This window comes from Melanerpes formicivorus, unplaced genomic scaffold (genome assembly GCF_026170545.1).
Source record: "Melanerpes formicivorus ecotype bairdi unplaced genomic scaffold, bMelFor1.0.p_v2 SCAF_83, whole genome shotgun sequence".
NCBI lineage: Eukaryota > Metazoa > Chordata > Aves > Piciformes > Picidae > Melanerpes > Melanerpes formicivorus.
Genome location: NW_027142435.1, coordinates 950,787 through 965,228, shown reverse-complemented (window position 1 = coordinate 965,228; position 14,442 = coordinate 950,787). Strand labels below are relative to the sequence as shown.

Here is a 14,442-nt window from a genome sequence, read left to right as displayed (position 1 = left end):
CGGGAAAGCCCCTGTGCCTCGGCAGCAGTGGGGAAACTGAGGCAGAGTCTCCCCTTCCCAAGTTCCTCTCCCGATTTCCCTGCGTGTGGGCCAAGGGGACATCGGGATGGGGCTTCCCGGGGGCCGCGCCAGCGCCACGCCAAGGGCCCGGCCCGGTGGCATCAGCAGCTGTGCCCGTGCCCAGGGCCCGGCCCGGTGGCATCAGCAGCTGGGCCCGTGCCCAGGGCCCGGCCCGGTGGCATCAGCAGCTGGGCCCGTGCCCAGGGCCGGCTGTGGGAGCTGGACGGGCTGGCCTTTCCGTGGGGCAGAGCCTGCCCCGTCCTGCGTGGGTGGTGCCCGCTGGCAGCCTGCGCTCCCGGCCGGAGCCCTGCAGGACACGGCGCTATTTTGAACGCTGCTGTGTTGGCCTTGGCAGGCAGCTCGGGGCTGGCTCCTGGCTTGGCTCCAACCCCCCTCACATTTTTGTCTAGGGGGGAAAGTCGGTCCACGGGGCCGTGGCACTGGTGCTTGGCACGGAGTCCCCAGAGCAGCTCCTGGTGACAGTCTCCTGTGGCCGGGAGAGTGCCAGGGCTCAGCCGCGTCCTGCCGGCTGTGTCGCTCACGGTGCGGAGTGCCGGGGGACATTCAGCTGCTCTGGGTCCCCAAACCCCCCGGGTCTGGGGGCAGGAAAGGCCTCAAGAGGGAGCTCAAAGCTTTCAAGCTGCCGACCTGGAGCTTGCAGGGAGCAGCTGGGCAGAGCTCAGCCCGAGCACATCCTGACCTGGGGGCTCTGGGTGTCCCCTGCACCCACAGAGGAGGTTCAGCTGCTAGAGGCAACTTTTGGCCAGGTCCCCGGGAAGCCCGAGGCGAAGGGCACCGGGCAGGGAGGTGCCATGCCCTGGGCTGGCAAAGGGCCACCCTGTGTGACCCCAATCCTTGTCCCGTGTCAAGATGTGGGCTCTGGACACTGACTCTGACTCCACAGCTGCCAGGACATTGCCCTGCAGATGCTTTGGGTCTTCTGCCCTCCCTCCCACCTCCTCCTCAGGATCAATTAGGATTATGAGCAGGGCTAATTAACAGCCTGCTAATTGCACTCTGAAGCACTCCATAAATCAGGAGCATTAAAAGCAGCTCTAAGGAAGATGCCTTCTCCTTCCTGCCAGCCCAGCCTGCACCAAGAGCCTTCTCCAGGACTGTCCCAGCCTCTCCAGCCCCTCTTCCCACACTGCCCACCTGGGATCAGACCCCCAGGAAGCCCAGGGTTGGATGTGTCCCCACCACGGGGCTGGGGTGGGAGCTGATTTCCAGTGAGGCCTCCACAACCTCCTGCCCAGCTGCTGCCCAGGTCCTGCTCACGAAAGGGGAGCTTGGGAATTGCATCAGTTCCCCCTGGCTGCTGTAAACAAGGATGCTCCCGGCGGGAACCCCACATGGAGCAGCTCTTGGGCACCCCTGCAGCATCTCCATGCAGAGGAAGCAGGACACCCCCCCCCACCACCCCCCCCGGCATGGCCACCCAGCCCCTGGCACACAGCAGCCAGCAGAGCATGGGTCTGGGGACAGCAGAGCAGAGAGGAATGGTCACGGCCACCCCTGTGGCTGCACCTTGGCTTTGTCCCGGCCCAGACAGAGGTCACACAAGGACAGGAGCAGAGCAGGAGCATGAACTGGGCAGTGCCTTCTCCAGGGATGGATTTGGGGCCAGATTTGGAGCCAGGCACAGAACCAGCAGCTTCTGAACCTGGCTACTCTGTACCCCCCCAGCCAGAACCCTGACTTCCAGCTCTGCTGTGAGGTTGCCCAAGCTGTCCCTGTGCCTGTCACCGTGTGCCAGTGCAGTGCCTGCCTCCCTCCACTCTGCAAAGACCACTTTGTGTCATCTTCACAGGCTTCAGGCCACAGGACCCACTGCCACCTCCATCCTCCAGTCCCTGCTCAAGATGCTCCAGGGCACAGCACTTTTCTTCCACCCTCCCCAGGCTGGGAGTGGGAAGGGTGCCAGGAAACACAGCACTGGACCCCTCCATCTCAGCCTGAACCCCCCCAAACTTCACCCCCATCCCAGCCCCCCAAATTCTCACTAACTCACCCATGCCCTCCTCTGCCCTATCCCCATCTCAGTCCTCTCAAGTCCCCTCACCTTTACCCTTATCCCACCCCTGAAGTCCCCCACAACTCCCTCCAGCCTCTACCCTACTTCACTCCCCCAAGTCCTCTCAATTTCACCTCTATCCCAGCCCTCCAAGTGTCCCCAGCCTCACCCCATCCCACCCCCCAGGCACCCCCAGGTTCACTCCTATCCCTGACCCCAAATCCCCCCAACCTCATCCCCCCAGGTTCCCCTCAGCCTCACCCCATCCCTCGCACCCCAGTCCCCTCAAGTCCCGCTAGTTCTCCCCAGCCCTGCTGGGGGAGTGGCTATGTAAATAACCACTGTGTCTGCAGCCAATAGTAAGAGAGCCTGGCACATATATGCAAATATATGAATGAACGGGGCGTGGTTATGCAAATATAATCCGGTTGTGGGTTGGGTTATGCAAATGTAGCCGGCGGTGCTCGGGCAGGCGGCGGGCAGCGGCTGCTCCGGGGGACTCGAACCGGCACCGACACCGGCACCGGACAGCACCGGGGCCGCACCGGAGCTGTGCCGGCTCCGCTGCAGCACCGGTAACCTGCGGCCGGGCCGGTGGGGAGCTGCCGAGGAGGAAGAGTCGCTGTCCAGGTGAGTGTCCCGGGATGGGCGGTGATGGGGGGCGGGGGGCGCACCGGGACACGGCCACTCTTCGGTGTCACCGGTAACGCAGAGGGGGGACAGTGGTGACCGTGCACCCTTAGCCCCGTCTCTGTGCCCTCCACGGAGGGACAGCCCTGAGCATCCCACCGGCCGCCCCGTCGGGGCTCACGGGGTTTGGGGAGCAGTGTCTGTCCCGGGGTGAAGCCGGTGCGGCCGAGCTGGCGCCCCACGGGCTGGCCTGGGTACGGCAGAGCCCCGTCCCCCGCCCCGCCGTCCCGGGCTAGCTATAAAAAGCCTGTGGTTAGCTCGGGGAGGTTATTTTTACTGGTGTCTGAGCAGCGAGGAACGCCCGGGTTGAACCCAAAATGCAGCCTGGCTGGAGCCGCCCTGTCCCGCCGCTGTCCCCTCCCCACCTCCGCCACCCCCGGGGCTCACCGAGGCCTTTGGGGCTGGGGCCGAGCCCAGCGTGTAGGGGGTAAACTGAGGCAGGGCAGCGCGGGGCTGTTGGCTGGGCCAGGACTAACCTTGCTGGCGGCCCTGGGGTCCCCGCGGCTCTGCTGGGGGTGGCACAGCGGTCTGGCACCCCACGGCACACGGAGCTCTAACGCTGCCCGGCGGGGATGTGGCACGTCCACGGCTCTGCCCAGCATGTGGCAGCTCCAGCGTGCCCCAGCACCCGCGGGGCTCCCTCCCTCACTGCCCCCGCGGAGACCCCACGGCTCCTCCAGCGGCTTCCATCCCAGGGGCTTTGCTCTTTTAAGGAGAGAAAAGTTTCCCAGAGCTGCTGGCTCTGGGGCTGGGAGCCTGCGGGGAGGGCATCAACCTGGCAGCCGGCGGGGGAGCAGGAGGGCCGGGATGTGCCCCGCGAGGTGATGGGGCCCTGGCCCCTTGCTCGCATCCCAGTGGGCACCGGTTGGGAAGGGAGCGTGGGCGACCCGCCCAGGGAGCCGGATCCTGGCCCTGTGCCATGGCTCTGGCTGCCAGCTGGACACGTCACACGTGGGTGATGTGTGAGGGAGACCTGGGTTGCTCGGGGGGAAGGGGGGGTGGGGTTGGGATGTAGATCAGGCTCCAGGTTTGGCTGGGGGTGTGAAATTTCCCTGCTTGTCTCCAAACTCGGATCCCTGATGATATCCCAGTGCTGAGAGCTGGGCAGGGCAGCAGAGGGGAAGGAGAATGGATTTGGGGGCCTCTGAGTGGTGCAAAGGGAAGGGAATTCCTGCTGGCACCTAGGAGGAAGATCTGTGCTGCCATGGGGGCTGCCATGCTGCTGTGGGGGGGGGCCCAGAAGGATTGGGGTGAGGGAATCAGTGTGCTTGAGAGCTCTGGAATTCCTTCCTCTTCACAAGGATTACATTGGGATAGTCAGGAGCAAGCCAGGTCTGTGGCCACGAAGCCCTAAGGCCACAGGGATGGGCTCAGGCCGGATGCCAGCAACTTCTGGCTGCCCCCAGCTGAGCCTCCAGCAGCAGAGGGGCATCACTGCCCACAGAAGTGCCCAGCTGCAGCGTGGGGCAGCCCAGCCCCATGGGAACAGCCTGAGCCTTCCCTTGGCAGCCAACAGCACTGCCAACACCAAGCCAAAAGGTGGTCTGGCCCCTGGTCCATGTGTCTGTCCATCTTCCCAGGGGCAGGAGCTGCCATGGGTTTGGGGGGGGGTTCAGTCCTCACCCCCCTCCCCCCTCACTTCCACACAGTCATTTGGGAACTGAAAAGCCTCCACCCAGCACCACGCTGCGCCCCACGGCCCCAGGCCATGGGACCTGGGGGACTTTCGGTCTGTGTCACCCCCAGAGGGATGGAGCCGAGGCTGGGTGGTGGCCTGAGCCCAGCCAAAGCCTGGGTTTGGCTCTGGAGGGGCACAGGGCAATGCCATGGGCAGAGGGCAATGCCATGGGCAGGCATGGTGTGTGATGGGGGGAGCTGGATGGTTTATGACTCCCACCCCCCGAAGCGTTCTGCTGGCTCTTGGGTGATGCTCATGAGGTGGAGGAAGTCTTAGTGCTTGGCCCCAGCACCCCGAAGTGTTCTTGGGCCCCCATCCCCTCCAGATTCTCCTCTCCCCTGCTTCCCAACACCCTCCTGCCGTCTTCCCCGCTCCCCTGGCAGCCCTGCTCTGGTTCCTACTGGTTAGTTGTTTAAACAACCTATAAAAAGCAGGAGGTCCCAGCACAAACTGCTCAGCTTCGACTTTTTCCCTTCCTCCAGATGCTTCTCCCACCCTAGGGGACCCCTGAGACCTGGGCAGATGGAGAAGGACAGCACCAGCCAGGGATGGATGTGGTCCCACCATACAGGGTGGCCCTCAAAGACCCCTTTTAAGCCTTCCCAGTCCCCCAACGTTGCAACCTCTGGATTGGTTCCCCCTTGGGATTTGGCTTCTCCTGGCTCAGACTTTCCCTTAAGGAAGAAAAAAAATAATAAGCTGGGATGGAAACTCTTTCACTTTAATCATGGCCTTCCCCCCACCCCCCACCCCCCCTTCTTCTGCAACAAAACACTTCTGGGAAGATGCTGAAGGCCAGCAGTGGGTGGCTGAAACATTGGGGGGCTCAGGGATCCTAAGCTGAGGTTATTAGGGGAGTGCTGGGACCCTGGAGCGGCCTGGAGGCACTCCAGCACTCCCCTAATAACCCTTCATGCTTTGTTTTATTTGAGGCTGAACTTGATGGAGTTAACATTTCTGGGATCAGTCAGGGATGGAGAGGGATAGAAAGGTGGCAAAGGGAAGGCCAGAACCCTCCCAGCATCCCTCTGGGGCTCTGCACCACATCGTTCCCCAGGGGCTTCTCGTCGTGAATTAGGAGCTGGGATGGGGAAGCTTCTTCCAGAGGGATACAAATGACTCTTAAAAGATGCAGAGGATCCAGGGGGGTTGATCAGAAAGCCCAAGGGTGATATCTTGTTGTTGAAAGGGGATGGTGAGGGTGAGGGTGTGGAAGTGAGTTGGGTGCGTGCAAGCGAGCAGAGAGCCCAGGCTAAAGATAAACCTGAGTGGGAGGCAGGGAAAACCAGCAGGATGCCAGGCAGCACTGGAGCCTCTGCCCAGCACAGGCAGGAGAGAGAAACTTTTCCTCCCTGGAAGGTTTTGTAAGGCTCAAGAGCTCTTTCCTTAGCAGGAAATTGAGTTGATTCCTTCACAGGGATGATGCTGAAGGGCTGCTTCATCCCTGCGGCCAGGCCGTGGCTGAGCCCCCAGCGCCATGGCTCAGCAGGAGCTGTTTGTGCCAGCTGGGACCTTGTGGGGGTGAAGCTGGAGGAGAGAAGACTGAGAATTGTCAGGGGTGGAAGGGACCTCAAGGCTCATCCAGTTCCAACACCTCACACCAGAGCAGGTTGCTCAGAGCCACATCCAGCCTGGCAGGGATGAGGCTTCCACCACCTCCCTGGGCAACCTGTGCCAGGCTCTCACCTCCCTCATGGGGAAGAGTTTATTCCTAACATCCAATCTGAATCTCCCCACTTCCTGTTTTGCTCCATCCCCCCCAGGCCTGTCCCTCCCTGACACCCTCAAAAGTCCCTCCCCAGCTTTCTTGGGAATATCTGAGGGCTGGGGGTCAGGAGGAAGGGGACAGGGACAGGCTCAGCTGTACCTGTGACAGGCCCAGGGGCAATGGATCTACACTGCAGCACGGGAGGCTCCACCTCAGCGTGGGGAGGAACTTCTGCACTGTGAGGCTCCCAGAGCCCCGGAGCAGGCTGCCCAGAGAGGTTGTGGAGTCTCCTCTGGAGCCTTCCCAGCCCTGTCTGGATGTGTTCTGTGTGCCCTGGGCTGGGTTCTGTGCTCCTGCTCTGGCAGGGGCTTGGACTGAATGAGCTCCAGAGGACCCTTCCAACCCCTAACATCCTCTGATCTGTGGTCTGATGAGAGGCTGTGGGGCGACAGCACCCCAGCTCTGCACCCTCCTGCTCAGGGCCATGAGCTCTCACTGGATGGGAGCCAGGCTGCTCCCCCCGTGCTGGCCCTGGCCATGGGGACAGGATGGGAGGATGCCACCTCACTGGAGGTGGCAGTGCCCAGGGCTGCTGGCTGTGATAATCTCCTGCAGCCTCAGCGCTGCTCTATCAGCTCATCGCCTGCTGCAGCAATTAAAGCCCAGGGTGAGATCCTCCCCTCCCTTCCCAGCCCTTAATACCTGCCCGGGGGGAACCCAGCCCCGGGCCCTGCCGCACTGCGGTGCCCGAGGCAGCAGGACCTGCCACGGCAGCCACCTTGTACCATGCTCCTGGAGAGCATCGCCCCCTGGCACCCATTGCCGGAGAGCTTCACTCCCCTGGCACCCTGCTCCTGGTGAGCCTCCCTCCCATTGCTCCCCGCCCCCGGAGAACATCGCTGCCCTTGCCCCCCGCTTTTGGAGACCACCCCTCCCCTGCCCAAATCCTACCCCTGCCCAGCAAGCCCCCAGCAGCTGGCACACTGCTGCTGCCAGCAATGGCCCTGCCCAGGCCCTGCTCATGTCCCCGTGGGTGCCACGTGGCTGTGGTGGGTGAGCAGCCCAGGAGGTGCCCTGGGAGAAGCAGAGGAGCCCCAAGGAGCTGCGTGGGGAAGCAGCTGATGAAACCACCCCGGGTGTTGCACCAGGCCTCCGGCACTGTCCCCGGTGGCAGGGACAGGGAGGAGGGACAGGAAGGAGTCACCTCAGCACCCTTGGTGGTGGCCTGGCCACAGCAGTGCTCAGCTCGTCCCCAGTGGTGCTGTGACTGCTGCTTCCTCTTGCCTCCCACCCCCTGGGTGCTATTCGGGGCTGGCCCCCACGCTGCATCACCCCACGGGTGCTGGTATCCCCTTAGGACCCCCTCAGCATCACTCCATGGGTCTGGGCCCCCCTGAGCACCCTGCCTGGGCAGATGTGGCTCCTCCTAGGCTCAGTGCAGTGATGGTACTCAAGGGTGGCTGCTGTCCCCTGTCTCTTGTCCCCTGTCATGGAGCAGCACACAGCAGGGGACACAGCCAGGCCCTGGGGCAGGCAGGGACTTGCAGGATCAGTCCCAGTGCAGGGCTCTCCACCTGGTAGCAGCTGGGGTGCTGGAGCAGGGATCTGGCTGTCACAGCATACAAGAAGCTGGAGGTGAGGGCACCCTTGGCAAGCATTTCCTGTGCCCACTGCAGAGTAGGGGGGGACACATCCTGCCATCCCCAGCACCCTGAAGAATCCCCCCTGGGCTGAGGCTGTACAGGGAAATGGGAACCCACAGCCTCTGACCCCAAAGGGCCAAATCCAGCAGTGAGCCAGAGCCCCCCCAGGAGCACCTCCTCTCTCTGCACCCCAAACTAAAGCTTGCAGGGTGGGAGAGGGCAGTGGGAGCTGAGCCACCTGGGGACGCCCTGCCCCGCTGCCATGCCACAGGTGCCAGTGCCAGGGGAGCAGCCCCAGGGCAGCAGAAATGGTTGGGCAAAGCTTTCCCTTCTCACCAGGGAGCCTTTGGCTGTCCCCGGGGCCGGGGGGGAGCCGGGGCGGTGCTGGCGCCCCCCGGCAGGGCTGCACCTTGGTGCCGTGCGTGGGCCCGGGGGGCAGGGTGGCAGCCAGGCCGTGGGAACAGCACAGCAATTTCCTTCCAGAAATTAAAATTAGTTTTGATCAGCTAAATATAGCAGCTGAGCAAGATGGCAAATGGCAGCGTGCTCGAGAGGGGGGAAGCAGGGCAGGCTGGGGCACCGCGGGAGCAGAGGGCCCGGCTGCTCCCCAGCCTGCGCCCCCCCGCCTGCAGCCCTGCCCTGGGAGGGCTCTGGGGGTGCCTGCTGGCCCTGGGGGAGCCTCAGCACGGAGCCCCCAGCCCCAGCGTGCTCCCAGCTCAGCTCTTGCCCCGTGGCCGTGGCGCGGGGACCAAGCTGGCTCAGGCCTGCAGCCAGGCTGGGGTGGGGAGGCTGGGGGCGAGGGTCCCACTGGGAGCAGTGCCAGGCTCTGTAGCTCTGTACCAGGCTCTGGGGAGCCCCAGGGTGGGATTGGGGGTGAGTGGAGCCGGGGCATGACCAGAGGAGCAAGAGCTGGGTTGCTGTGGCAGCAGGGGGGGATGTCACAGGTGGGTGTCACAGCCCAGTGGCAGGCTGTGATGGGTGCTGGCACCCCGAAAGTGGGGTGAGATGTGGGGGTCCTTGCTGCCCCCTGGCCCTTCCTGGCACTGGCTGTGGTGGCAGGCAGGGGTGGGTGGTTTCGCTTTGCTTCTCCTCAGGCAGCCACTTCCTGGCCTGCGAATGGTGGAGGTCAAATTTAGTCTCTTGGTGTTGGTTGAGAGGAAAGGAAAAAAAACACAAGAGCAAAGCAAATTCAAACAAGCCCCAGGCTGGGCCCAGCCCCCTGGGTCCCAGGGACCCTCCCCAGGGCCAGCCCAGCTCCCTCAAAACCACCCTCCCCACGCCAAGGTGAAGAGCAGCAGAGCATGGGGCAGGCTCCGAGCAGCCCTCTCGGCTTCGGGTGAGCACTTGGCGCTGCCCAGGCTGCTGCCCTGCCCCCGGCGAGGCTGCTGGCACCGCGGTGGCGCTGAGGCTTGCCGGCCGGCTCAGGCAGGTGCTGGGGCCGGGCTGGGCTGAGGGGGCTGGAGCTGGGGTGGTGGAGCAGGCTGGGCAGAGCTGAGGGGATTTTTCCCCACGTGCCCCAGCAGAATTTCCACTTTTTCTTTGGCTTTCCACTTTGCAGCAGCTCTGCTGACAGCGCCAGGAGGCCGCTGACATTCCCTCCCCACAGCCAACCCTTCCTCTCTGTGCCTTGCAGTGAAACTCCTTCATTGCTGGAGGGGGGGAGGAGCTGTGTGTGGTGCTGGGCTGGATGCTCACCTGGGCCAGCCCCAGCAGCTCAGGGGCTTCTTGCTCTCTCCCAGGCTCATCTCAGGTGGAGAAGGGGAAAATGGGTCGGAAAAAAATCCAAATCAGCAGAATATTGGATCAGAGGAACCGGCAGGTGAGAGCTGCCTGGGGGCAAGGGGGGGACACAGGGAGCACCAGGCCACCACGGGAGGCAAAGCTGCTCTGCTCCAACCTTCCTCACGGGTGCTGGGTTCTCCAGAGCTGGAGAGGGCTTGGGGGGCCCAAAAGAGGAGGGTTGGGAGCTGTATCCTGGGGTTGGTTTCATCCTGCAGAGCTGGAGAGGGGTTGGGGGTCCAGGAGGAAGGTTTGGGGCCATGTCCCTGAGGAAGTGCTTTAAGGAGGAAGCTCTTTACAAGGAGAGTGGTAAAGCACTGGAGCAGGCTGCCCATGGACGTGGTGGAGACCCCAGCCCTGGAGACCTTGGAGGTCAAACTGGCTGTGTCCCAGGGCAGCCTGCTCTGGCTGAGCGCAGGGGGGTCGGACAAGACGCCCTTCGAGGGTCCCTTCCAGCCCGAGGCAATGCAGCAGGGAAGGGGTCGAGGGGGTGGTCAGGGTGGGCTGCAGCACCCCCATCCCTTTCCCTGCCCCACAGGTGACCTTCACCAAGCGCAAGTTCGGGCTGATGAAGAAGGCCTACGAGCTGAGCGTGCTGTGCGACTGCGAGATCGCCCTCATCATCTTCAACAGCACCAACCGCCTCTTCCAGTACGCCAGCAGCGACATGGACAGGGTCCTGCTCAAGTACACCGAGTACAGCGAGCCCCACGAGAGCAGGACCAACTCTGACATCCTCCAGGTACCCCCCAGGGGCAGCCCGGGCAGGGGGCAGCCCGGGCAGGGGGCAGCCCGGGCAGGGGGCAGCACGGGCAGGCTCCTGGGCACCCCCAGCCCAGCACCAAGGTCTTCAGTGTAAGGATGGGGAGACGCTGGGACAGGCTGCCCAAAGAGGTGGTGGAAGCCTCATCCCTGGGAGTGTTTAAGGCCAGGCTGGATGTGGCTCTGAGCAACCTGCGCTGGTGGAGAGCAGGGGGCTGGAACTGGGGGATGCCAGAGGTCCCTTCCAGCCCTGACAGCTCTGTGGTTCTCTGAGGCTATGATTCTATGGTCCTCTGATTCAGGGATTCTCTGACTCTCTGATCCTCTATTCCCCACCCTGCCCCCCGCAGACCCTGAAGCGCAAGGGGCTGGGGCTGGAGAGCCAGGAGGTGGAGCTGGACGAGGGGCCGGACCCTGGGGAGAAGGCTCGAAGGCTGAGCGAGGGCATGGACCTGTCGGTGGCACGGCCCAGGTTTTATGTGAGTTGCTGCTGTGCCACAGTGTCCCCCAAGGGTCCTCGGGGGTCCCCTCCCTGTGTCTCACCTCCGCTTCACCCCGCAGAGCCCAGCGCCGCTGCCTGAAGCAGCCTACAGCAGCTCCCCGCCGGGCACCGACCTGTCCCTGGGCAGTGCCAGCAGCTCCCCGCAGAGCCAGGGCCGCCTGCCTGCCTTCAAACCGGCATCAAAGCCCCCGGGACGCTCCCCGGCACCACTGCCCCCAGGTAAGGCTGGACTCACCACCCAGGGGTGCTTGCACCCATTCCCACCGCGGGCACCCCATTCCCACCGCGGGCACCCTATCCTTGCACCCCGTGAACCCTCTGTCCTTGTGTGGGCTTCTTGTCCTCACCATGGGCTCTCTGTGCCCACCGTGAGTACCCCACGCCTGCCATGGGCATCCTGTCCATGCCACCCCCGCCATGGGCACCCAGTCCTGGCCAGCCCCGTGGGGATTTTCCCAGCCACATGCAAAGCTCCTCTCACAGCCCCTCCTGGGACTTGCCAGGAGCGGGGCCGGGGCGGCTGCGTGGGCTGGCAGCGCCGCTGCAGCTGTGGGGACACCGTCCCCTGCCACCATCCCTCTGCTTCCTGCACCCTGCTGGCACCCAGAACCCAGCTGGTCCCAGCACCCTGAGCTCCTCTTGCCTGCAGCTCCCTCCCTGTGGGGCATCTCAGAGCTGGGTACGAGGGCCTCATCCTGCCGAGTGGGACGGCACCAGGCTGGGGCTGGCGGCAGTGCCGTGCTGGGGTGGGGACTGACCAGTGGAAACCTCCTGGGTGGGTGAGAGGTGTCTTGGGGTGGCCTTTTGATGCTCCCAGCATGGGATGTGGGCATGCAGCAGCCCCATCTCTTGGGATGGGAGTGGGGTGGTGGCTCTGGGCACGCTGGATATGCCCACAGCAGGTCCTAGCAGCTTTGTGGGGAGCCAGGCCCAGGGTGCTCCCCACAGGAGGTTCCATCTGGGGAGGTTTGTAGCCTCCTGGCCCCAGGGCTGGAGGTGGCCACCACCATCACTTCCTCTCGGAGCTTGTGGCCAGCACAGCCCAGGTGCACCGAAGGCTTCCAGCAGGGTGTGGGTTTGCTGGAGCATGGCACCGAGCTGGCATTGGCGGCCACCCAGGCACCAGGGGGATGCCCCCGAGGGCCAGAGCACCCTGCACCCCTCATGGCCACCCCGGGCATTCCCCTGTCCCTCTGTCCATCCAGGTCTCAGCTACCCCCTGTTCCCCACCGGCAGCCTGAACCGGGCCCTGGCCACCAAGACGCCTCCCCCGCTGTACCTGGGGGCGGAGGCTCGGCGCGGGGAGGGCCACGGCAGCCTGGCAAGCGGCAGGAGCGGTGCCAGCGCAGCGGTGAGTGCCACGGAGCGGGGCACCAGGCCCGTAGCACCCACTGCCCAGGCTGGATGCTGATAGCCCCCCGAGATCTGCAGCTCCTGCTCCGGGGGCTGGGTCCCTGGGGGGTCCCTGGTGCTCTGGCAGGGGGCTGAGACACCCTGGGCCGTGGGGTCCCTGCCAGCAGGACGTTTGGTGGCCTTGGGCACTCCCTCCCCAGCAGTGTCCCCGTGGGAGGGGGCAGCAGGGGTGGTGGTGAGGGGTGTGACGGTGTCCCCAGGACCATGCAGATATCTCCTCCCCAAATTCAACGAGAAGGTCCTCGTGGGGGGGTGGGAAGGGCTGGGGACAGCTTCCAGAGGGTCAGCAGCAGGAGTCCTGACGGGGGGCACCCTGATCTCCCACAGCGGCCTCTGTACCCCAGCCTGCAGCCCCTGAGCCCCCTGCTCACCCCAGGCAGCTCTGGCAGCCCAGGCCATGGCCTCGCTGGCTTCTCCTTCCTCACCCCATCCCAGGCAGGTGAGTCCTCACCTCTTGGCCCCAGGACAGCATGGACACCCCCACCCTGCCCACAGACACCCCCCCCCCCCCCGCTCACTCTCGTTCTCCTGCTCAGCAGAATTTGGGGCTGGTGAGGCCCCCCCAGCCCCTGGCTTCCTGCAGCCCAGCCCAGCAGCCTGGCAGCACCCCCGGGACATGGCAGCACTGGGGTGAGGATGGGGCACAGCTCTGGGGTGAGGGACTGGGCGTGGGGATGGACCTGTTCTGGGGAGCTGTTGCACCCATGGGTGCCACCTCCCAGCCATGGCTGCTGCCAGCACTCAAGGTGCAGCTGCCCACCTGCCCTGCTGGGCTCTGTCCAGCTTCACCCTAAAACTGGGGTGCATGGGTCACCCCAGGACCCCCCCCCCCACTGTTGGCAGAGCCCTTTACAGCCTGGTTCCTCAGGGGACCTGGTCCCCAGGTGCCCCCCAGCCACACACCAGGCTCCCAGCAGCCAGATGGGCAGTGCCTGGCTGGCTCAGAGCTGGCACATGGGATGAGTCTCAGCCCCCTCAGGGGGTGAGCTCAGCCTCTGCCCACTCTGCACACCCCAGTGGGGGATGTGTGGAGTCCCAGCCTCACTCCTCCTCCCCTCTCACCCCAGGGTCGGCAGCAGAGTTGTCTCCAGCGAGGAGCCCAGCCCAGCCCCCAGCACCTCCCCGCAGCACCAAACCATCAGCATCAAGTCGGAGCGAGTGTCCCCGGGACTGGGCACCCCCCAGCACCCCCTGGCCAGCCTGCCCCCCCTGAGTGATGCCTCCCGAGGAGGCTCTGGAGAGCTCCAGCCAGGGGACGACTATGCCAAGGGGTACCCCTACCCCCTGGGGACCCCCCGGCCGCTGGCAGAGGAGCAGAGGGTCCCGGTGCCCACACGACGGGCACAGGCCATGGACGCTTGGCAGAGATAGCAAGGACAGGACAGCAGGGTGCTGGGGGCGGGGGGGTGGACGAGGGGAGCCCCCTCTTCACCCCCATCCTCAGACCCCCACAAAGCCCCCTGTGCCCCTTGCAATGCTGCTGGGGGTGAGGGGATGTCAGGGATGGGGTCCTGGTCCCACAGCGTGGGGCTGCATCCGCTGGCAAACCCCCTCCTCACCCCCATGCCCCCAACATGCCATCCCCGCAGCTCAGCCCCCCGCAATGCCCTGCCAAGCCGGGACCCCAGGGGCCAGGAGCGCTACCCCAGGCCCCGGTCGCGTCTGTCCCAGCCTGCTCCCAGCGCGGGAATGGCTGCGGAGTGCCACGGGGTGGCAGCAGGACTGAGAGCACCGGCAGGGTCCAGCCTGCGCCCCCCCAGCCCACCCCTGCACCCAGCTTTATGCGGATGGGGGGCGGGGGGGTGGGCATGTGTAGCTGCCAGAACCCCACAGCGAGGTGGGAGGGATGGCAGAGGGAGGGAGGGAGGCAGCTGGGGGTGGGGGATGCTGCTCCCCCCGACCCCAGCCCAGGGGCTTTTTTCCCCTATTTATTATCTTCTCACCAATAAAGAACTGGGGGTGTCGGGGTGTCTGCTGTGAGCTTCTTGGGGTACCTAAGGAGGTGACAGATCATTAATGTCCCCGGGGGGAGGAGTGCCACAAGCCCTGACCCCCCACTCCCTCTGAGCTTCACTGTCCCCCGGGCTCAGAGCCTTCTCTCCAGTGTCACCAACCAGCAAGGAAGGTGACAGCCTGCCCCCCCCCCCCCGGCTCTGGCCAGGCCCCTGGGGTCCAGCCGTGCTGCTTTCCCCC

The 14,442-nt window shown here is 64.7% G+C and overlaps 1 protein-coding gene across 2 annotated transcripts; it reads left to right on the top strand.

Moving 5' to 3' along the window:
• The first annotated feature begins 2,540 nt into the window (after window positions 1-2,540).
• Window positions 2,541-14,201, top strand: MEF2B (myocyte enhancer factor 2B). Of its 2 annotated transcripts, none has more exons than XM_068164894.1 (9): window positions 2,541-2,704; window positions 9,533-9,612; window positions 10,111-10,314; window positions 10,685-10,813; window positions 10,896-11,055; window positions 12,042-12,187; window positions 12,577-12,688; window positions 12,789-12,879; window positions 13,317-14,201. In XM_068164894.1, exons 2-9 carry the CDS (start codon window positions 9,559-9,561, stop codon window positions 13,618-13,620), a joined length of 1,200 nt encoding a protein of 399 aa, XP_068020995.1. In that variant the 5' UTR covers window positions 2,541-2,704; window positions 9,533-9,558; the 3' UTR covers window positions 13,621-14,201. The 2 variants fall into 2 exon arrangements, with proteins under 2 accessions (XP_068020995.1, XP_068020994.1); XM_068164893.1 differs by having other exon boundaries at window positions 12,786-12,879.
• Window positions 14,202-14,442: the final 241 nt, after the last annotated feature.

Excerpts from the sequence above, each read along its gene's own strand:
- MEF2B (XM_068164893.1), top strand. The coding sequence starts at position 9,559 with ATGGGTCGGAAAAAAATCCAAATCAGCAGAATATTGGATCAGAGGAAC. Across the intron at positions 12,689-12,785 it reads CCTCACCCCATCCCAGGCAG|CAGAATTTGGGGCTGGTGAG; the intron begins GTGAGTCCTCAC and ends TCTCCTGCTCAG. Across the intron at positions 12,880-13,316 it reads CGGGACATGGCAGCACTGGG|GGTCGGCAGCAGAGTTGTCT; the intron begins GTGAGGATGGGG and ends CTCTCACCCCAG.